The sequence below is a fragment of the Protopterus annectens genome, chromosome 7.part0 (genome assembly GCF_019279795.1).
Source record: "Protopterus annectens isolate FY-2018-M chromosome 7.part0, PAN1.0, whole genome shotgun sequence".
NCBI classification, from domain to species: domain Eukaryota; kingdom Metazoa; phylum Chordata; order Ceratodontiformes; family Protopteridae; genus Protopterus; species Protopterus annectens.
Window position 1 is genome coordinate 1795853591 of NC_056739.1, and position 24134 is coordinate 1795877724.

The 24134-nt window shown below is 41.8% G+C and overlaps 1 protein-coding gene across 1 annotated transcript in view; it reads right to left on the bottom strand.

Annotated features, from left to right (window-relative positions):
* The window catches only part of LOC122807241, a 1134459-nt gene that overhangs the window by 166087 nt on the left and 944238 nt on the right, over positions 1-24134 (bottom strand). The window contains exon 9 of the mRNA XM_044078325.1: positions 21927-22241. Coding sequence (XP_043934260.1) covers positions 21927-22241 — 315 coding nt within the window. The remainder of the gene's footprint in view (positions 1-21926; positions 22242-24134) is intronic.

A 24134-nucleotide genomic window follows, 5' to 3' on the forward strand; every position in this document is an offset into this window, starting at 1 on the left:
GTTGGCTCCTCATGAGAGTCCGTTTTGGCCATCGGTTCTGAAATGGCCAACGACAGGGGCTGCAAAAGCGCCTCACGGATGACGGCAGAACCTGAAGCTGGCTCCACTTGTGCGCTATCATCAGATTTGGACCTCGGAGGCCTGTCTTTATCCTTGTGACGTTTGTGAACTCCGTTAGCCGGAACCGTATCCGACGACAGTTTGTAGTTAAAGCGCCTACCGAAGTAATGAAAAGCAAAATCGTACCTTTGCTTAATTGTACGTTGATTGAATCTAGCACAAAATCGACAACTAGCTACGTTGTGGTCAGGGCCTAAGCAAGGAATACAGTAAGAATGAAAATCCTTATGAGGTATTTGCTTCCCACATGAAATACAATTATTAACTTTTTCTGACATTGGAGTGGAGCAAGAAAAATGTTTCCCCAACGGGGAACTTAGCTTTGAGTGGAGAAGAAAATCTTCGGACTGAAGTTTATCAGAAAAAATCGTCAGGAGTCAGCCGACCGGCACTTGCAAACTGCTATCACCGCACGGCAAGAAAGACTGGAGAAGATGGCGTTGGCTGTCAGCTTTGTACTCCTGGTGCTCTGATGTCAGGGAGCATGGATGAACAGCCGACGCTGGACCCAGACTTTGGAATTCTGGCCGACCGAGGGTTGCCTGCCGGCAGGGGAGAACCCTACAGTCATGACTGCAACAGTGAAACACGATGAACATCTTAAAATCATCAGCTCCACAAATAGGCAATGAAAAAATATATATACCAGCCTCAAAATAAACCAAAACAAAACCATCAACATAATTGGATGCTACTTCCTACCTAGCCAAAACATCCCTCCACTAGAAAACCTCCTCAGCTGGTCTACCTACCATCTCCCCCAAGAAACTATCATTTTAGGTGATTTCAATATTGACTGGCAATCCTGCTTTGGCAACCATCCAACCCATCATGTAAACCTTCATGGCTTCACTCAACTACTCCAGTCGCCAACCAGGATAAATAAAAACTCCAGGAAGCACACTACCCTGGACTGGATACTAGTCAGTAAGAGCCTCCAGTCATATATAACAAGCTGCTTATCAGAAAGCCTCAGTGATCACTCCCCAACATTCCTACTCAAAAAATACCTATACCAAGCTAAACCTGTCATCTACCATCAAATACGTAAAAAACTAAACTTTAACCCACTCACATTCATCGCATCCCTCAAAGAATGTAACGGGCATCCTCTAAAGTACCTCAGCCTTGATGACGCAGTTGAATTTTTTAATACTACCTTCCTGAGCATCCTTAATTACCATGCCCCCATAAGACTTTCCAGAATCAAAGCACAAACCTCCCCATGGCTACAGAAAACCACTAAGTCAGAAATGAAAAACAGGGATAAAGCCTGGGAGCACTGGCACAAAACCAAAAACCCCTCAACTAGACAGAAATTCTTAGAACTACGGAATAGAGTCAAAAAGCTAATAAAACAGGACAAATTCCAATACTACCAGTCTGCCCTAGACTCCTCTCAACACAGCCCCAAACAATTCTGGTCCTCCATAAACTCCATCCTCCACCCAGGTAAAGTCAGTACCCCTCCTCCTAACATCCTTCACTCCTCAGAAAATATTGCTACCTCATTCAACACACACTTCACACAAACCATACTATAACTAGCTAAACAACACAACCCACCTCCAATCCAACCCACACCTTCAAATAGTAATCTCCCCACTGCCTTCTCTTTTTCTCCTGTACCTACCTCCAACATAAAAAACTCTTAACTAAACTTAAGCCCACCAGATTAGCAGCAGACAACCTCCCAAGTGAATACCTACAAATCGCAGCTGATGCTCTGGCCTACCCAGTATCCATCTTGATTAACCGATCTCTGTCAGAAAGTTACGTTTCCACACTGTGGAAAGTATCACAAATAATTCCCCTCCACAAAGGCGGACCCTCCACAGAACTAACCAATTACTGCCCCATAGCTATTCTCTCTCCACTCTCCAAAATACTAGAGAGATGCATACACTCTCAGGTCTCAGACTACCTCCTTACTAACAACCTCCTTTCCAATACTCAGCATGGTTTCCGACCAAACCATAGCACCACCACTGCCTTACCCTCCTTTACTAACACTATCCTTCAGCATAAAAACAATGGCTATCTCTCCTCTGCTACTTTCCTAGACTTATCTAAAGCATTTGACATGGTCCCTCACAAACAACTTATCTCTGTCCTCAATAACCTATCATTCTCACAATCGGTCACCAACTGGTTTCAGAGTTACCTGTCTGACCGCCAACAATCCGTTGTATGGCAGAATGACATATCTCCCCAACTACCTGTCTCCATAGGGGTTCCCCAAGGATCCATCCTTGGACCCCTACTCTTCTCTGTTTTCACCAATAATCTAGCCTCTGCCACCACACATGGCACACTCATACAATACACAGATGACTCAACCATCATCTGCTCAGCCCAGTCCCTACCCAAACTGCAAAAAGTCACACAGGAAGCCTTTTCCTCTGTGGAAACTTGGTTATCCGATGCCCAATTAATACTCAACCCAAACAAAACTAAACTACTCATCTTCCAACCCACCAAACATACTCAAAACAACTCTCACTTTAACATCACAGCAAAAAACAACACTATATACCCAACTGAACACACCAAATTGCTAGGACTGGAAATAGACAATAAACTAAAATTTGGCATTCACATATCCTTGACCATAAAAAAGGTCCACAATAAACTAGGAGCGCTATACAGAAATAAGCAACTTCTCACCAAAGCAGCAAAAATTTCAATAGCAAATTCCCACCTTATCTCCACCCTACTTTATGCCTGTCCAATATATACCAATCTAAGGCAATGCGATTTAAACAAGCTAGAGATCTGCTACAACAAAATCGCCAAATTCACCACAAGGGCATCCTACCGTAGTCACCGCTGTCTCTCACTTGCTGAACTGGGCTGGCTTGAACTCCCTCACCTCCTTCAATGGTATCAACTCTCACTTGCCCACAAACTAGTAAATCATCCACTAAATGTCCCATCCCTCCAGAATCTATTCCAACCCTATCGCACCACCAGACCACTAAGATCCAGCAACAAAAATCACTTGCAGATCACTAAAGCCAATAACTCTGCTGGTGAAGCACTATTCTCTTGCACCACAGCCAAATTATGGAACTCCCTCCCACCCACAATTACCTCCATACCATCATGCACCCACTTCAAAACTTTACTAAAAGCGCACCTAAAAACATGCTGGCTACGCCCTTGCAACTCCCACTCTAATATCACCCTCCCCATCCAACCACTGCCTTTCTTTCCACTCCACTAACTACCTTGATTATAGTAAGCTCAGATGCTCATAAGCCAGCACTTATTATACAGCAGGAACTTCTTCTTGTAACATTTGTTAATGTCTGTTATGTACTTCACAGATAAAGATTCTAGTTGTCTACTGATGTACTATGTTCTTCATCTGTAAATATGTTGTAAGTAATTGCTATGTAAATTGTTAATTGCTATGTAATCCAATGTAACTACTGTCAGTTTATTTTAACTGTGGAGTTTTTCTCCCCGGGCCTCCGCTGAAAATGGACCTACGTCCAGTCGGACACTGCCGGTCAACAAATATAAATAAAATAAATAAATAAATAAAATAATAATACGTTCCATGGCCTTGCAGATTAGGCTGGTCAGACTGATGGGGCGGTAGTTCCCGGGATCCAAGGTGGATCCCCCCTTGTGGAGTGGAATACCTGTAGCTGTGCTCCACTCAGTGGGCACGAAGCCCGAGGTGAGGGTATAATTAAACATGACACTTAGGTGAGGTGCCAGTTCATTTTGTAGTTCATGTAGTACACAGCCCGGGATGTCATCTGGTCCAGTGGATGCTGTATTCTTAGCTTTGGAGAGTGCGTTTTTTACCTGTGTGGCTGTTATTACCGGAATTTGGCAAGCTTCCGGTATTGAGATTGGCTATTTAGGGGGTGAGAGGAGGGTGAAGTTGGCACTGAACCGATCTGCCAGGATATTGGCAATATCCTTCGGATCAGTATATTTAATGCCATTCTGTTGTAGCTCAGAGCAGATCTGAGCATTGCCATTTAGATTCTTGACATAGTTATAGAATGCCTTGTGGTTGTCTTTGGAATCTTTGGCAATTTTATTTTCATAACTAGCTTTGGGGGATTTTATGAGGGATCTCAGCTTCTTACTGAGGCTGGTAAGGGTTTTTTTTGCATCCTGGGATTTTCCTCTTTTCTGCAACAGTTTCTTCCTTTTGTTGTAAAGTTTGTTTATGGCAGGGGACCACCAGATTGGCCTCCTTGTTTTGGAGGAGAGCATCTTGGTTCTATTTGGGATGACTCAATTCATGCACGAGTGGATGTGCTCATACAGTGCTTTAGTGTAGGACTCAGCAGTCGAACTTTCAGTTCCCGTCTGCATGGGTGTCATGAAGTTTGTGACCTCTGACTTGAGTAGCATGAAGTTGGCTTTGGAGAAGTTTTTTATGGAGGTTTCCTTATTGGGGGGGTGGGGGTGGGGGTGGATGTTAAGGGTGATTAGCTTATGGTCTGACCTGACCAACGAGAGGGTGACCATAGGTGTGGAGCATCGGTTTCCCATGTTGGTAATGACCAGGTCTAGGATATTGGAGCCCCTGGTGGGACTATGGTGTTGTCATAGCCTTTGGACATTTGGTAAACTACGAATTATAACTGTATAGTTTGTTCCACAGTATGAGAAAAAAATGGGTTTTTTGGCAGTTGTGGCAGTCAGACAGTAAGAGTTGAGGAGTGCTCTGCATTTTTTGATTGTGACTTTTTGGGTAACATCCTTCAGCAAAGGCAACAACATTTAGAAGTGATTTAAAAAAATCTAAGAGGCAAGGACTTTGAGGTCTACTGGCGTTTCTGGCTATGCTGATTATTTTTTTTATTGGCACAGAAGGGTTCATGAATGCCAAGTCAGCATTACAAAGGTTACAAAAGTCACTGCAGCAGAAGGAGATGAATGCTGGACAGAATAAACAACTGACTGTAGTGAGCGGTGCAGGTCTTCTTTCTGAAATAGTGTTACAGGATAAACAATAACAGTAAGGACAACATGTGTCTGTAACAGTGATTATTTGTCCACTAACTGGCTTTAATTTGCTGGAAAGAGCTTGTGTGTCTTCGTGAATGTCTTACGTCTGTAAAGTTTTGGTTAATTTACGTAAACGGGCATTATTACGGCATATGTAATAGTAATATTAGACTATGAGAATATCTGCTCTTCCATAATACTAGCACTGCAAAATCTCATAAAGGAAATATATCTGCTAGTTATTATAAATACCTGGTATGTTCACATGGACAATATGATCAGAGGTCAAGGTAGGTCTGCAAGCACATTAGAGCTGCAAAAATCCATCACAGAAGGGCATCTAGTGATTACAGCATATACTAGCTATTATCTATCATGCCTGCAAGTGAATGGACAAAGACTTTAGAAGGTGGGGTAATAACCACATCATTGTGGTCTGTAGGGGACTGTGCAAATTTGTTTAAGAATGTAGAGACGGCATGTTGTCTTGTACAGTCCACATGACATTCAGGTAATCATAGCTGTTTTTCATGATTATGAGGAAAAGGCCAGCAAATATTATTTGTATACTGTATATGTGTAAGGGGGTTACGAAATGTTTAAAGGGTTTAGATAATTTGATGAGTCTAACAAACGCAGGACGGATACAGCTTTTCTGGGTTCCTATTACAAGACCAAAGATGCATTCTTTTGAATGCGTCTTGATCGAACATAAATGACTGAAAAGGCAAAATATCGAAGTGGCTTTTAAGCGAATTCTTTCCCAGGGAAAGAAATTGCTTAGCCGCGTCATTACTTTGCCGTTTTCGGCACTGTAGTGCGGTCTCGGAGTTGGTATATTTTAGTGGGGGGTGAAGCCCCCCACTTAATGTAATTATTTAAAGTGTTTTCTTTTTCTTTTTTTTTTTGTTGGAACAGTGATTTTTTTTTCCCTTGGAAAAGAAATTGCTGTTCTGACAGTTCGACATTGGAAGCTTTTGCTTACATAGGGTCGATTAATCACCATTCGCTTTTTTAAGCACCCGGTGATGTAATATAGACCCGCTTTTCTTTGAGGGAGTACCCTCTAGGAATAGTTGTCTATTAAAGGTAATATATGTTTGACAGAAGGGTAATTTTGGAGATGACTTAAGTAAGAATGAGAACATGTGCCTTGCTGCTATTAGACTTTAAGGCTTATATTTTTCAGGATGATTCCATGAGGCTACAAGCTGATGTACTTGAATGAATGGTTATTCTTGCCTTTAGTAAAGGGGGTAGCTGATGGACTCATATTTCAAAACAATGCTGCCAACTGCTTATTCAGATGGATTGTGTGTGATTTTTTTTGACAATTGTAGTTATTTATTGGCTGGTTATTACTAAGAATGGAAATGGATGATATACCATGTGATATTCTTGGATTGGGTGACTGATGCAAATTTTTCAGAAAATGGCTGTTTGGTTAGTGATCCACTGTTGTAGAGGTTTGATGTGAGTGCTAATGGAGCTTGTTGGAAGTGATAAAGAAACAGAGGAAGGTGATGTGGGGTAACCACCCAGTTCCTCTGGATAAGAAGTGACTTTGCTAGAGGGAAGAGTAATGTACAATATCAGTTTTTTTTCCAGCATTAAGTGGTCATAATGGGGGTTGGCATAATAGTTAAGGTGCTTACCTTACAGCAGGGATCTGCAACCTTCACTATCAAAAGAGCCATTTTGGCCCCTCTCCCACCAAATAAAATTCATCTGGAGCCACAAAACCTATTCGACCCCTAAAATGAAGATAACGCAATGTATAAAGTTTTATATATAGTTATTATACTATATATAAAATAACTATGTTTATAAGAGCAATATTTAAAATCCATCTCTATTTTTGTTCCTTTGTTTGGATTTATATTGGGATTGCTCAGTCGCTCTCAGTGTGTGTGCGTCTGTATGTTTATGCGTCTCTCATATTTCTCAACCTCTTACTAGAAATCTGGACAAAGCCATAAATAAAGGGAGGACAAAGGCCCAAAAATAGGGACACTTTTTAAATATTGCTCTTACAAACTTAGAAAGTTGAAAAAATAACAGGTTTTGCATTAGCATGAATTTTGTGAAGTCTGAAACTCAAATGTCTGTCTATATTTTTTTAACTTCAGCCCTTACTGATTTGCCAGAAAACCACAACTTTATGAGAAACAGACCAAAATATGAGGCAAAAATCAGGACATTCTGCAAAAATCTGGACAGCTGCAAGGTAATTCTGTGTGGAAAATGCATGTTAACAGAAATTGTTATTCGAGCAAGTTTCTAAGTGTATAACAGCAATATTTAAAATCCGTCACTATTTTTCTTCCCTTTCCCCCCTTTTATTTGTGGCTCTGTCCAGATTTCTTGTGCTAAGAGTTTCAGAGTTATGGTGGAGAGGTATAGAAACCAAAGAATTACTTGATTGCTCTCTGTGTGTGTGGAATGCATGGTAACAGAAACCATGTTATTCTAGCAAGTTTCTAAGTTTATAAAACCAATACTTAAAATCCATCACTCAATCACTCTCAATGTGTGTGTGTGTGTGTGTGTGTGTGTCTGTCTGTGTATGTGTGTTGTGTGGCAGAGTAGTCATTAATTTTCAAAGCTACAGGGAGTCACTGCAGAGGTGGAAGAGCTGCAGGTTGCAGACCCCTGCCTTGGAGAAACAAGGAAAGTACAGTTGTGTACACTTGCCATAAATGTTGATGTTTGAGTGTATGCACTGTTGCAGTCATCACACTTGGGTTATCTGCCTGCAGGTAGCCCTCAATCGGCCCGAATACCAGAGTCTTGGGATTTCTACATCAGATGCTGTCGCCTCATCCATGATGTCATGTCGTCAGGGGTATAAAACATGCAGCCGATGCCATTACATCAGTTGTTCTTGCCCCAAATGTCAGGAGCCCCCAAAATAGGAAGCTATTAGATGGTGTGCAACACATCCAGTAAAAAGCAAATACCCCTGCCATAAAATATGGACAAAAAACAGATAGGTAGAAAGTATAGAAAGGACCAGGGGGGCTGGATGGAGGGAAACCAGGACTGCAACAGTGAATACACTCGAACATCTACATTTATGGTAAGTGTACACAACTGTACTATGTTCCTCGTGTTTCACTGTTGCAGTCATCACACTTGGGTTGATTCCCAAAGCTGAGGAAGGGTGGAGGCAGTCAAGAAGTGTTAGGGCTGGCTAGCAGGCCTTGTAAGACTGCTGTGGCAAATCCAGCTCTGGATTTAGAAAAGACAGATAAGTGGTAGTGCTTGGTGAAAGTGTGTACAGAACTCCAGGTTGCTGCTTCCAAGATGTCCCTGGTAGGGACTCTCCTGAGAAATGCTGCAGAGGTTGAGGTAGCCCTAGTGAAATGAGTTCTGATCCCCTGTGGGGTAGGTTTTCCATGATGTTTGTAGCAGAACAAAATGGATGCAGTGTGCTATCCATTTGGAAATGGTTTGCTTTGAAATTGGCTTGCCCTCTGCCCCTGTAGCAAAGCTGACTAGCAGCTGGTCAGATATTCTGAAGGGTTTTGTCCTGTCACGGTAGAACCTAAGCTGTCTGTGCACGTCCAAGGCGTGCAGGATCCTTTCCCCTTTATTCTGAAGATTAGGAAAAAGGTTGGCAAATGAATGGATTAGTTTAAAGCCACACTGGATACCACCTTTGGCATAAATGAAGGATTAGTCCTGAGGGAGACCCTGTGTCCTTTCCTTGAGACTGACACCAGGAACAATATCTTTTCCACTTTTCAGAATAGGATTTCCTAGTACTCGGCCTTCTGGCTTCAAGGATGATGTCCAACACCTGTTTGCTGAGGGTTGCAGGTGGTGTATTCAGGGGATAAGCCAGGCTGCAAGGTTTAGGGTTTGCAGCTGTGGATGCACAATCTGCCCCTCCTGCTCGAACAGCATGGAGGAGGTCTGATGTAGGTGCTAGGGTGGCACTGCCGTCAGACTGTGGAGGAGTGGGCAACAGTGCTGGCGTGGCCAGTCTGGGGCAATAAGGATTGTCCTTGGTCTGTCCTGTTTGATCTTGAGTAGTACTTTTGAGAGGAGGGGGAGAGGAGGAAAGGCATAAATTGAGAGGCTTTTCCATGAAAAGGATATGTCATCCACCTTCCACGCTCTGCTGTGAGGATTTCTGGTGCAAAATTTGCTCAAATGATGGTTTTGGGGGGAAGCAAAGAGGTCCACCTCTGGTGTCCCCCACCTCTGGGTTAGAAGTTTGAAGGAGTTGGTTTCCAGTTTCCACTCGTGTGGGTCCAGTAGATTTCTGCTTAAGTTGTCTGCCAGTGAATTTTGTTTGCCTGCCAGGAACTGAGCTTTCAGATGCACTTGGTTGCTCAAGGCTGTGTTCCACAGAGCCATGGCTAACCTGCAGAGTGGGTAGGAATGAGTCCCTCCTGCTAGTTTATGTACCACATGACTGTGGTATTGTCTGTTTTTATCAGGAGCTGTCCAGGAAGGATAAAGTACTTGAAAACTGTCAGAGCATTCTGTACATCTAGTATCTCTTTTTGATTGATATGCAGAGGGATTTGTCTTGGGCTCCATTTGCCTTGAATGCATTTGCCTGCCATGTGAGCCCCCCCCATACGTAGTCTGATGCATCTGTTGTCAGGATTTGGGTGGCGGGGGGGTTGAGTGAAAGGAAATCCCTTGTTGAGGTTGCATGCCTCTGCCCACCACAGGAAATCTGCCCTTAGACAAGGTATGATAGGAATCACTGTTTCCAGGTCCTGAGAATGTTGGCACCAGAGACTTTTTAAGTACCAATGAAGTTTCCTCATATGCAGTCTTGCATATGGAATTAACAGAATGCATGAGGCCATGAACCCTAGGGCTTGCAGTATTTTCTTTGCAGATAGCTGAGTTTTGGTGGCCATTAGTTTGAAGTAGTTTGTCAGATATACCTGAGAGTGAGGAATGCCATCTGGGAAGGTGTGTTCAAGCTTGCTTCCAGGAATATAATCTTTTGGCTGGGTACCAGTTGTGATTTCTTTTCGTTGATGGTATACTCCAGAGAAGTTAGGAGCCTCTTTACAAATGTCAGGTGCTGATGTAGCAATTTCTGACTGTCTGCCTGAATCAGGCACTCGTCCAAATATGGGTAGATTTGAATACTTCTCTGCCTGCAGAATGCAATAGTGGGGCCAGGCACTTTATGAATACCCTGGGTGCAGTAGATAAGCCAAAGGGAAGTGCAGAGAACTGATAGTGCATAGAACCTGCCTTGAAATGTAGATATTTCCTGCAAGACTCCCTTATTGGGATGTGCAGATAAGCTTCTTTTTTAAGTCTAGGGTGATAACCAAGCATCCTTGGCTAACACAGGAAGGAGCTGTTGCAGTGTATGCATTTTGAATTTTGGGACCACCAGAAAGGTGTTGAGAAGAGAAAGATCCAGGATAGGGCGCCAAGAGCTCTCTTTTCTGGGCACCAGGAACAGTCTGGATTAAAAACCCTGTCCCCTTTGTTCTACTGGAACAGGTTGAATAGCTCTGATATTGAGAAGGGAAAGTACTTGTTTTTGAGCCTCTGCCCACTGGTTTGGAGGAAGGTCTGGCAACCCACTTGGGGTTGGCAGAGAGTGGAAGTAGAGTCTGCATCCCTGGGAAACAATGTTTAGAACCCATTGGTCCTGAGTAAGGGACATCCAGTTTTTTGCATGAAAGGCGAGTTTCCCTCCTAGGGGTGCAAGTACTTGGGCATGGCTGGGAAGGATGATTGAAAAGTCAATGTGAACTTTTTTCCATAAGGGGGTGGCTTACCACTCCGTGTTTTTGAGGTGGGAGCACTCCATTGTTTAGATCTCTGCATACCCTGAGACTATAGTCTTGGTGGTCTGTTTCCCCTGGGTTGGGACTGAGAAGGCCCAGGAGGGGCTGGAAAAGACTCATTTTTAGAAGGCCAATGCCTACTGAATGTAGGCGGCTGGACCTGCAAGAAATCTTTAACAGTTTGCATAGATTTAGCTTTTTCCTCCATCTTTTAAAGAACTACTTCTGCTTTTGTGCCACACAAACAATCTTGATTTAATGGAGCATAATTTTGCTTTGACATGATTTGTTTCTTCAGCCAAGCGTCCCTTCTCAGTACAGACCCAGTGAAAGCAGCCCTGCAAGCTGCTTCTAAGGCATCAAACTCACACTGCAAAGTATTTTTACTAATTTGGTTTGCAGAATGCATTAACTCTTGTAAATCTTTATTTTCTGCACAATCTGGAAGTAACAACATTTTTTTGTTTAATTAGTTCCATAATATGTTGCTAGTACTTTAACATGTGAAACTGGCAATTCAAAGCCCTGATAGCAAGAGTTGCAGAGGTATATACCTTCTTACCCCATCTGTCTAAAGCTCTAGAATCTCTGTCTGAAGGGGTAGGTTTTTTTGCTGTAGTAGCCTTAATGCATTTAGGTCCCTGGGAAATGGTCTCTGGATCCGCAGTAGGATTCTTAGAGAAATTTGTGAGAGTCAGGTACTCTGTAGTACCTGTCAGGTTTTCTAGGAGCTGGTGGTAAGGTGTCAGGAGTAAGACTAGATTCCATGAAGACATCATCCACAATATCCAGAACAGGGGGTATAGCTAGAGGCCTGTGTTGGGGCAAATCTAAAAATTCTCTGAGTATTTTTTTTGGACTCAGGATAGTATTGGCATTCCCAAAGGAAATGCTCTCTTAAGGTATGCAAAGTTTCACCAAAAGAAAAATCTTCTGGAGAGGAGGCAAAGGGAATGGAATCCTCTGCATCAGAATCCTCATAGGTAGATAAGAGTATGTCCTGGTAATCAGAGGGATCTGAGTCATCGAACTCAGGGTCTGTAGAATCAGAAGGAAATTAAATTCTTTGTCTTTTAGTGGGGGAAGGCTGGCTTTCCCTAATTAGAGTAATAAGGTCTTCAGACATTTTAAGCATTTGTTTCTGTGGCATGGGAGCTTGAGCATGCGCTTTGGTCGTCGCTTTTCTCGGTGTAGTGTGAACTCTGGGCCTGAGACACTCAGTAGTTTTAGTCAAAAACGAAGTTGTTGACTTAATACAAACATCAAAAGGTCAGAATACACCCTCAGAAGCCGGTGCCTACACAGCGGTTCCGGACCCATCCAAGGTAGAGACATCTGCAGGTTCCAAAGTCGAAGAAGCATCTCGCGGCATACTGGACTCCAAATGGGTCTCAGCAGAGGCCTGCGAATTTGTAGATGTGGGTATCAGGGGCTGCGAAGGCACCTCACTGAGTACTGGAGAACTGGTGACTAGCTTAACGGAAGCATCATCGGCAGTTTTGGACCTATGCGGTCTGTCTCTGTCTTTATCCTTACATTTTTTCGGAAGATCGGTAGTCGGATGGCTAATCGAAGCCATTTTGGAATATGGAGAATGAGAGCAAAAGAATTTAGCGACAAAGATAGCCTGACAATGAATAGTTCGGACGTTAAACAAGGCACAAAACTGGCAGTGAGGGACTTCCTGGTCTGGGCCTAAACAGGTGACGCAGTAAGAATGAAAATCTCTGAGAGGTATTTGCTTTCCACAGGCAAGACAATTGTTAACTTTTTCTGACATCGGTTAGAGCAAGAAAAAAGGATCCCCAATGGGGTACTTAGTTTTAGAAGACTTCAGGCTTGAAACTCGAAAATACAAAAATTTCAGGTTGCCGCCAACCGGCACTTGCAAACTGCTTCTGCATCGAGCTCCTACGCGGCAACAAAAGCTGATGTAATGGTGTCGGCTGCATGTTTTATACCCCTGACGACCTGACGTCATGGAAGAGGCGACAGCATCCGATGCAGAAATCCCAAGACTCTGGTATTCGGGCCGACTGAGGGCTACCTGCAGGCAGATAATCCAAGTGTGATGACTGCAACAGTGGAACACGAAGAACATCATGGTTTGATTCTCACTTTTGTGGAAAACTGGCTAGCCTTAAAATGGCCCCACAAGGACACTTAGCCTAATATTCACCCATGAGTCTATAATGTAACAGATCAGATATGTAACACTTGAGTGCTTATACCAATTTATAGAGAGAAGAAAACAAATACTAAATAATATGAGGATAAAAGAATTTACTTGGGGATTTGCCAGTGAAAAGTGCACTGTTTATCTGAAAGGTTGAGTAATTTATGTAATTAGGTTGCTTGAAGTTGGGTAATGTTACGGGTAAGATTATATTAAGTGGTTACAAAAGGTCAGTAATAGGATGATGTCATAGTACGGTAACTGACCGAGGGTCACCATGGTTGAATTAATATGATAAAGAGTCTGGGTAATAGTTCACTGATAAGTGAGATGTATGTGGTGGTTGACTGAACCCTGGCTGCATCTATTTTTTTTTCCTTCTAAGATACTTTCAGGTTGTTTTATCACTGAATGGGATGAAGGGCTTAACCTTGGAATAAAAACCCTGTTTATAATAAGAAGCATATTAGGAGGGCCTGTAACTGAGTTTATCACCACTATTTCAACAAGTTAAGTCACATTTAATACTGAATTAATAATGTTTTTACTATTGTACATTATCAATACCATTACAGATGATTTTTTGTCAAACATTGTGGAATTAAGATGAGTCTTGTGATCTGAATTTTTCAGACTTTCTAAAAATTAATAAAGGTTTCTTTTAGAAAGTCTGAAAAATTCAGATGACAAGACTCATCTTAATTCCACAATGTTTGGCAAAAAATCATCTGTAATGGTATTGATAATGTACAACAGTAAAAAACATATTATTAATTCAATATTATCTATCACTTAACTTGTTGAAATAGTGGTGATAAAAGGAAACGTCATATTATCACAATGCAATGGCACGGAGCTACAAAACATAACACTTAAAAAACATGCAATGATATGTAGACTGAACAGTCACACTCCTATAATAATATTAGAAGATATTACTTCTCTGGAATCCATGTGGACAGGTAGACTTGGCCACCATGTGATGTAGAGAAAAGCATTAGTGAGATTCATAAGGTCAGTGGCAGATGTAGAGGAGATGGGGCCAACATGGTAAATGGCAGTTAAAAGGTTTCATCTGCACCAGCTGGAAACACTAAGTAGACTTCTACGGCCAACAAATCCTGTTAACAATGTACGCACATGTTGCCATGCACTTAATGCATGCATGCTTGTCTTTGTTTTGTGGTGCAGAAGTGTGGAGTCTGCAGACCCAGTGCTTTCCGGACAGTGACATGGACAGCAGTTAGAATAAAAACCCTGTACTTTTCCAGGTGAGAGATGGACATAAAAGAGAGGATTGTTCAAAAATGAGTTAAATTATCTTTAGAAGCCTTGACTCTAGTCACAAGCAACTTGCACACAAGAATATACGGAAACATAGCAAACTATGAAGGCTATAGACTACTGAACAACTGGTAATTCTAGCAATTTGTCAGTAACTGCAGACCAGCAGGAAACTTCCAGTTATCCAGTATGAAACCTTACGTTTTGCTGAAGCACTAATCTGCCATCTTTGTAACAAGCACCATTCATTGAAGGCAAGAGTGCTGCTGAGCATATGAGCACATAAAGGGAAGAAAACTCTGAAACAGACACAACAGGCAGATTGTTCGAACTTCACAAATCGGTATCATATTGCATAAATACGGGCCTTCATATGTTCCTGTTGTCAACCTCTTACAATATTTGGAAAGGCAAGGAGGCTTTTTTAATAACACATTATGGTACATATTTGGAAGTAATTCCCTTCAAGAGTAGGTGGTTGATAGTTTGGAGTTTTCTTACAATTTACTCCCAAATGTGTTGACCTCAGAGTTATTTGTAAAAGAAAGGGCATGGAAGGGATCCCCATTTGCATGTGTTTGGGGAATACTTTCTTCTGCAGCTTAAAACAAATCTGTTGAACTTCCTTTTCAGTGTTTAATCTGTTTGACCTGACCAAACAGACTTCAAGGAACTGCGTTTTGAAAAAGCAAACTACAGCGATATACGTGTGTGTGTGTGTGCATATATATATATATATATATATATATATATATATATATATATATATATATATATTTTCCCCCCTCCCTCTGCCCTCTCTCTCTCACATAGACACCCTTTGGTCTCTGTCTCCCACATAGACTCCCCACTCTCACCTTTCCCTACCATACTCTCTTTCATTCACCTCCATAGCCTTGCTCCCAGCCTAGAGACTGTCAGTTCCTCTACTTAGATTTGTGTAAAACCCAAACCAAAACAGGAACTTATAACATTAAACATGGCATTCTCTCTCCTGTGCTGAAGTATCCGACCTCCTAACTGATTGTTTTTTTCTTCCTGTTTGCTGAACCTACAGGAAGGTGCTGCCCCGCTCCGGTCACTCCCCTACCCTACCTCCATTTCCACCCACCCCCACATCAATTACATTTATAGTTATAGACCACTCCCCCAACACAACTCAGTCCCAATTAACCAATCAAACCTCACCAATCATACCCCACACTTGAATACTCCACAACACCCCTATTCAACACCTAACTAGTATAGCTACTGATATCACTCCTACACCAACCAAACTACTCCTACAGCTCAACATAATGCCCTATATATATCATACCAAACTACTGAAAGTATTATTTCCTCATTAACTATCTTCTCTCTCTCCTGCTGTCAATCCTTTCCTCCTACCACAAACAACTTAATATTACCTCCCCTCCACCATGGCAAAATGGATCCACAACTAGTCTTAGAAAAGAAGGACATTACCCTATATCACCCGGCAACCTTTCCTCCACCCAGTCTTTTTCCTCCCTATATAATACTCTTAAATACAAAACTAGCCCTTCACCCTCCAAGAAACAAACTGAGATATTACAAAAACTAAAGAAACTCTATCTATACCTACGCCAAAAACTAACTCACTGTGGCGACATCCACTCTAATCCAGGACCCAACAAATCTAACCACAGAACCTTTGAACAACTAAATCCTCTATATCTAAGGCCATCCTCATCTCTCCTCCTTTTAAACATTAATGTTAGAAGTATTCTTAATAAAACCCAGGTTGGGAGGGTAGCTTAATAGTGAAGGTGTTTGCCTTACAAACACAAGGTGCGGGATTTGAGTCTCACAAGGGATAATTGGCTAGGCTTAAAATGGCTCACAAGGGTAGTTAGCTTAGTACTAATCTATGAACCTAATCTATGATCTTCATGCCCTAATAGCTCTATACAAGCCAGAAGTTGTTGTGCTAACAGAAACCTGGCTCAAACATGAACACCACGACAATGAAATTACTGTCCCTGGGTACAATATTATACGTAGAGACAGATCAGGTAAAAAAGGAGGCGGTGTTGCAATACTATTCCAAAACCACCTCACCATTGAACAATTTGAGTGCAATTCCCAAGAAGTAAAAGTCATAGAACTAATTCTAGCCAAATTAAAAATTAACTCCAACAAACAAATAATTATTGCAGGTGGATATATCCCACCAGGTAATAATACTATCATACTGGAAAGCCTACTAAACTGGATGTCATCCTCCCTTCCACAAGAAACCATACTATTAGGAGACTTTAACACTGACTGGTCTGACTGTTCCAGCCAAAATCCCACCACCCATATTAACCTCCATGGGTTCAACCAAATTATAACTGCCCCCCCACAAGAATTGACAAAACCTCCAAATGCCAGTCCATCTTAGACAGGATTCTGCTATCAGACCCCACACTGGCTCAACAATCAGGCTGTCTTCCTGACAGTCTGAGTGACCATCAAGCAACCTACTTAATTAGGAATCGTCCCCACCACAATAAACAACCCATCCTCAGAGTAGTACATAACAAAAAGACCTTCAGAGCTAATGACCTAATCAACTCACTAAAATGCTGTAACTGGACTCCCTTAAAACAACTACCACTTGATGACGCCGTGCAGCACTTCAACTCAACCTTCCTGGAAATCCTAAACTGCCACGCACCTCCCAGAACCATTAGAATCAAAAGTATGCTTCTAAAAACTCTATCTTCCCATGGCTAACAAAATAAACTAAACCATAATGAAAGAAAGGGACAAAACCTGGTTACAATTCCACAAACAAAAAAACACCACCTCAAGACAGACTTATCTTGAACTCCGCAACAAAGCTAAAAAACTAATAAAATGTGACAAAACTAATTACCATATAACCATGCAAGTAAAATATGCTCACAACCCTCAAAAATTCTGGGCCACTGTAAATACTTTACTGCACCTAGGTAAATCCACCACTCCTACCCCTGTATTACCAAACAACTATGACAATATCCCCACACAATTTAGCAAATTCTTTACTGAAACAGTCCAAGCTCTAGCCAACACTCAAATTACTGCTAGCAGCCCCTTACCTACAGAGACTCCTCCCCACTTCAGTACAACAAACAACTCCTCCAGTTTTTCCCTGGATCCAGTCTCCACTAATACAATTGCTAAACTCCTCGAAAAACTGAAACCAACCACTCTGGCAGCTGACAATCTACCGGCACACTTCCTTCAAATAACAGCTGAAGCTATAGCCTATCCAGTGTCCATTCTCATAAATATGTCAATATCAGAATGTAAAGTACCTCAGTCCTGGAAAATATCACATATTATACCACTACATAAAGGGGGTAAGCCCCATGAGCTTACCAACTATCGCCCTATTGCAATCCTATCACCTCTATCAAAAATATTAGAGAGAGTAGTTCATTCCTAACTAATGCAGTACCTCCTTAAGAATGACCTGCTATCCACATCCCAGCATGGCTTCAGACCCACCCACAGCACTACTACAGCACTACACTTATTTACCGACACTGTCAATCACCATAGAAACAATGGACTGTTTGTATCCTCAATATTCTTACACTTATTAAAAGCCACTGATATGGTGAACCATAGTATGCTTCTAGAAACTCTATCTTCCCTTAACATCAGCTCCTCCACCATATATTGGTTCTCAACAACTACTTATCAAACCGTCAGCAGGCTGTTCTATGGGAAGAGCAATTGTCCCCCCAATTACCTGTAGGCATAGGTGTCCCACAAGGGTCCATCCTAGGGCCTTTGCTATTCTCACTGTTTACTAACCAGACAGCTTCATCCTCACTCTCAGTAGTGCAATATGCAGATGATACCACTATTATATGTGCCTCGCCCACCCTACATGAGCTAAAAACCATAACCCAGAAAAACATTTCCTTAGCCGAAGCAAGGTTCACTAAAATAAAACATATTCTTAATCCCAAAAAAAACAAACTCATTCTCTTTAGCCCTGGCAGATCTCCTCCACTAAATAATGATTTTACTATAACATCTAAATATAACATACAAATCACCCCAACAACACACACAAAACTTTTAGGTGTTGAAATTGATAATAATCTAAAATTTGACATACACATAGCCCAAACAATTAAGAAAGTTAACAGAAAGCTCAGTCTCCTATACAGGAACAGACAGTTCATCACTAAACTTACCAAAGCCACCTTAGTAAGAACTCACCTCTTATCCATTCTCCTTTATGCCTCCCCTATCTTAACTAACCTTCGCCACACTGAACTAAGCAAACTGAAATCCTACTACAACAAGATTGCCAAGTTTGCTGCCGATGCTTCTCATAGATCCCATCACTGTCTAGCTACCGATACTTCTCACAGATCCCATCACTGTCTAGCTACCGATGCTTCTCACAGATCCCATCACTGTCTAGCTACTGATGCTTCTCGTAGATCCCATCACTGTCTAGCTACGATGTTTCTCATAGATCCCATCACTGTCTAGCTACGATGTTTCTCATAGATCCCATCACTGTCTAGCTATGATGCATCTCATAGATCCCATCACTGTCTAGCTACCGATTCTTCTCATAGATCCCATCACTGTCTAGCTACCGATGCGTCTCATAGATCCCATCACTGTCTAGCTACCGATGCTTCTCGTAGATCCCATCACTGTCTAGCTACCGATGCTTCTCATAGATCCCATCACTGTTTAGCTACCGATGCTTCCCATAGATCCCATCACTGTCTAGCTACCGATGCTTCTCATAGATCCCATCGCTGTCTGGCTACCGATGCTTCTCATAGATCCCATCACTGTCTAGCTACCAATGCTTCTCATAGGTCCCATCACTGTCTAGCTACCGATACTTCACATAGATCCCATCACTGTCTAGCTACCGATGCCTCACGTAGATCCCATCACTGTCTAGCTACTAATGCCTCACAGATCCCATCACTGTCTAGCTACCGATGCCTCACGTAGATCCCATCACTGTCTAGCTACCGATGCTTCTCATAGATCCCATCACTGTCTAGCTACCGATGCTTCTCATAGATCCCATCACTGTCTAGCTACCGATGCTTTTCGTAGATTCCATCACTGTGTAGCTACCGATGCTTCTCATAGATCCCATCACTGTCTAGCTACCGATGCTTCTCACAGATCCCATCACTGTCTAGCTACCGATGCTTCTCATAGATCCCATCACTGTCTAGCTACCGATGATTCTCATAGATCCCATCCCTGTCTAGCCCTCAAGCAACTCAACTGGTTTGAGGTACCTCAACTACTCCTACTCATCCAACTCTCAACAGCTCACAAGCTCTACTACTTTCCAGACAAAACCCCTGCACTTCAGAATCTAATTACCCATATACCACCACTAGAACCTTAAGATCTAGTTATCAGAACCACATAAATGGCATCAAACATAAAAATTATGCTGGTAAATCTCTGTCCCATCAGTCTGACGAACCTTATCTGCAAGGCCATGGAGCATATTATAATGGAACTTATAAACAAAGACAGTGGCAACCTTCAAACAACGGACCCCACCTAGTTTGGGTTTGTGAAGGGCTGATCTTGCCTCCTGAACCTAACTGACTTCTTCGAGTCAGTCTCCAGAGCCATGGACAAGGGTAAGGTGGTCCACACAGCCTATCTAGACCTTGTCAAGGCTTTGACACCATCCCCCACTCTGGAATCATAGATAAACTTACTAAGCTGGGCATTAATCCCTATGTCACCCAATGGGTTGCTAACTGGCTTACTGATAGAACCCACACTGTAAAAGTAGCCGACTCCAAATCCAGCTCCAGACAAGTGACAAGTGGAGTACCTTATGGTTTAGTCCTGGGACCGCCCTAGTTTGGCATCTACTTCTCTGAAGTACAGGCCAACACTAACGGACTCTGTCTAACAAAATTTGCAGATGACTGCAAACTGGGAGCCATTATTGAATCCCCAAATTATGTGGATACTCTACAAAAGGGCCTTACAGAAACAGATGCTTGGTGCCAGAGCCATGGGCTCAAGCTCAATGCCAAATGTATAGTTATCCCCTTTGGGAAAAAACATATACCCATGAATTACCATATAGGTGGCAGTACACTAAACACCGAAAGTGTGATAAGAGACTTAGGGACACAGGTGGACAGTGGTCTCACCTTCGATAACCACATTTTCACAATAGTCAGGAAATCCTTCTATGTGGCACACCTCATCACTAAGGGCTCTTCATCCAGAAAAAAGGAGGTCATTGTCCCACTGAAATCATCCCTCATTAGACCCATTATAGAATACAACACCCCGTTTGGTATGTACCTCTCAAGACATCTGCAACAACTGGAAAGGCCGCAGAAATACCTCACTAAAAGAATCACAGGCCTAAAGCAGATGCCCTACGCTGACCGCCTTAAAAAAAGTCCAGCTGTACTCTGTCGCATACTGTCTACTCAGAGGCAATCTCTGCTTAACATACAAGGCCATGTCAAACCCAGAGCTGTTGGACATGCTACACTTAAAGAAATCTCAATCACTCAGAGCCACATGCACCAGGGATCTAAACCTTGTTGTCACAATAAACAAAACATGCTGGAGGGATAGGTTCCTGACCCAGAGACTCCCCAGACTCTGGAATAGATTGCCCATACATGTCAAGCAGAGTGCCTCTTTGGCCCTCTTCAAAAGGAACCTTGACGATTGGATGGGAGAAAGGAAATTCACCCCGGGGATCACGTCAGTCGCCCTGCTAGACAGGGGTCCAGGAAAGTAAATAGTGTGGGAAGAAATAGCCAGGTAATTGTTATGGCTAGGCTTGTATAGGCCCTAGGGCTGATAGCCTAGTACCAACCTATGAACTCTTTGCCTGCTCCATTGCCAGAACCTGAAATAAAATCCCAAGCCACTTAACTTCCACCACCTCTACTTCCCAATTTAAAAAAACTTCTCAAACTCACTACATAAATAAATGGCATTGCTCATGTTATTCCCCAGGCTAGGCCATACCACTGCACTGTTGCAAGGATTCTGCTAAGGATCAAATGGTTGCTCCCCAAGTCCCATTTGTAAAAATATTTACATGGGTATTGGCTTACTACCAGAAATTTAGACATTGTTAATCTCTGCTATCTACACTCAAATATAGTCTTAACATGTATGACACTGTTTACTTCTTTGGTACTGTTTCTGTCTCCCTGGAACTGTAGAAGTGTTGGGAGCTTTTCTCCCCAGGCCTAGCTATGCACAAATGTAATGTATTTTTAGCATGTATTATACTATGTTTTCTTATATGAGACTGTTTTATCCCTTTTGAACTGTATTAATGTTTGGAGCTTTTCTCCCCAGGCCTCAGCTGAAAATGGACCTCTGTCCAGTCAGACTTTCCCGGTAAACAAATGTAAAATAAAAAAAAAAAAAAAAATACATATATATATATATATATATATATATATATATATATATATATACAGAGAGAGAGAAAGGCAGAGAGAAACAGATGAAGAAGAGGAAGAAGATGAAAGGAGAGACAGACAGATTGCTCTTCAAGTCATCAGTAAATACTTGTAATTATTTATACTTACCAAAAACATTTAGGCAAAACTCTTTATGGATCTTCTTTCCGTTTGTTAACTGCACTGTAATTCTGTAAATACCGCCATCTTTCAACTGAAGCTTATCGATATAAAGCGATCCATTAACCTGATTCAGACTTATTCTACCTTCTAGTCTCCAAACAAGCTCAGCTTCAATACCATCTGCAATGGAGTATGTTGCAATTGTTGTCCTTTCGTCTGAATCGTCAAATGTCCATTCAAGTTCTTTAACAGTTTCTCCTTCTGGAATATCCACGTTTAAGTTTGCTTGCATCCCCAGATTTCTGTCAATAGTAACCAATTCTGTAATACAGAGAGAGAAACATAAGTTTTAAAACTATGATGAGAATATTTTAAACATTAATACTGTGACCGAATTGCACTGCAGGTATACAATATGCTTTTGAACTATATCCCTGAATATTAGTGCACTGTATATCTAAATGGACCGTGCTAGAATTAATATTTGCACCATTGCAGTAATCCTAGTGAACAACAATATGGAATGTACACTAATCTAATAGAAATGCATTTTTTATATACTTGTACCTTTCCATAACACATTGGCAAGACATTGCTTATTTAGTTTTATGATACTGAGCATATCAAAGCAATCCTGTCTTGGTTTGTGATTTGTTGTGGAGTTGACTGGTAAGAGCAGTTTTATTTGAATTTATATTGCATTTGTTATCACTATTTTTAACTGTTTGTAGGTAGGAAGAGACTGCATATTAACAAGCTTTACTCTGATTCATATTTTGTTGTTTCATCTTTAGTTTCACTTCTGGTTTTGAGAAAGGGATAGGTTTTGGACAGGCAAGCTCTAGCCACCACAAGAGGCCTAGACAGCTATAAATTTGCACAGACTGCAAAGAGGAAAATTCTGAGCATATCAAAACAATCCTGTCTTGGTTTGTGACTTGTGGGATGACTGGTAAGAGCAGTTTTATTTGAATTTATATTGCATTTGTTATCACTCTTTTTAACCGTCTGTAGGTAGGAAGAGACTGCTTAATAGGGTTGCCAGCTGTCCGGTTTTCTGACAAATTGTCCGGTTACAATTTTCATTCAAAACCGGACATGTGAAGTCCGGGTTTTGAATGAGCCAAAATTAGGGACACCTTGTGGGGTAAACATAGAGGTGAATTTTGTCCTTTTGCATAGGTGCCGGAACCATAGAGAAAGGGGGAGGGGCTTTTGCAGGTGCAACCTGCAAGACTTGTAATGTTTTAGGACCCAACGGAGGACTCACGCGTGTGTGTGTGCATCATGATCAGACGCAAACGTGAATTTTAAAAAGTATGCGGGTTCCCTATCGACACTATGCCTGGTATCAGAGTCATCCACCCATGGTAAGCAAACTCCGTTTTATGTCATAAAGCATGTAAGCAGCTTTGTTTTTTTCTGAAGGCAATCAGGGTCCGTTTTCTGAAGTGTGTGGCTGTGTAATACTTGTGAGGAATATTACCTTTATTGTCGCAGGAAAAAGTTGTGGTTCGGTGATGTTACTACCTTCCAATGTGGCTACGCTTGTCTTAGTTACGTATGTAGCAGTTCAAAGTGAGAAAAGAGATCATTGTTATTATTTTATTGGTTTGGTGGTGCTGAATGTAAATATGAAGCAAGCAGACAAGCATTTAACCTAACCTGTCTGAAACTGCTCTTTTAGACTTCTGATCATACAGACCGGATGAGTGCTTTCTGTTTGTGTCCGTCAGGAAGTTTTAAGTAGTTGGTCAGTTTGAAAATAATTTGCTTGCTTTTGTATTATTCTGGCTATGCATTTGTCATAATACAGTCTCCATGCACTCGGAGGCTTATACTGTCTGGTCTCAAGTTGTTACAGCAGAGAGCCATTTGCTGTTGCTGCGCTACCAATTAAAGTCAGTGTCAGTTGTGTAGGTGGGTTTAACTTTATCATGATATGGCAAATACAGTAGAAGGGATTCCTTCTTTGATGATGTGAGAGTTCTTGCAGATTACAACTGTTTTTCTGCAGCTTTAGACACTGCAGACAGCATATGTCTTCCTACCAGAGTACTGTGATGAACTGAAAGGCTGGCCATATGGATATTAAGCACTGAGTGCATTCTAAAAATAGCTTTCCTGTGTTTATGCTTCCATTATGGTGTCTGAAACTAATATGAAAGCACATTTGTGTCATAGAAGTGTACCTTTAACAATTGCTATTATGAA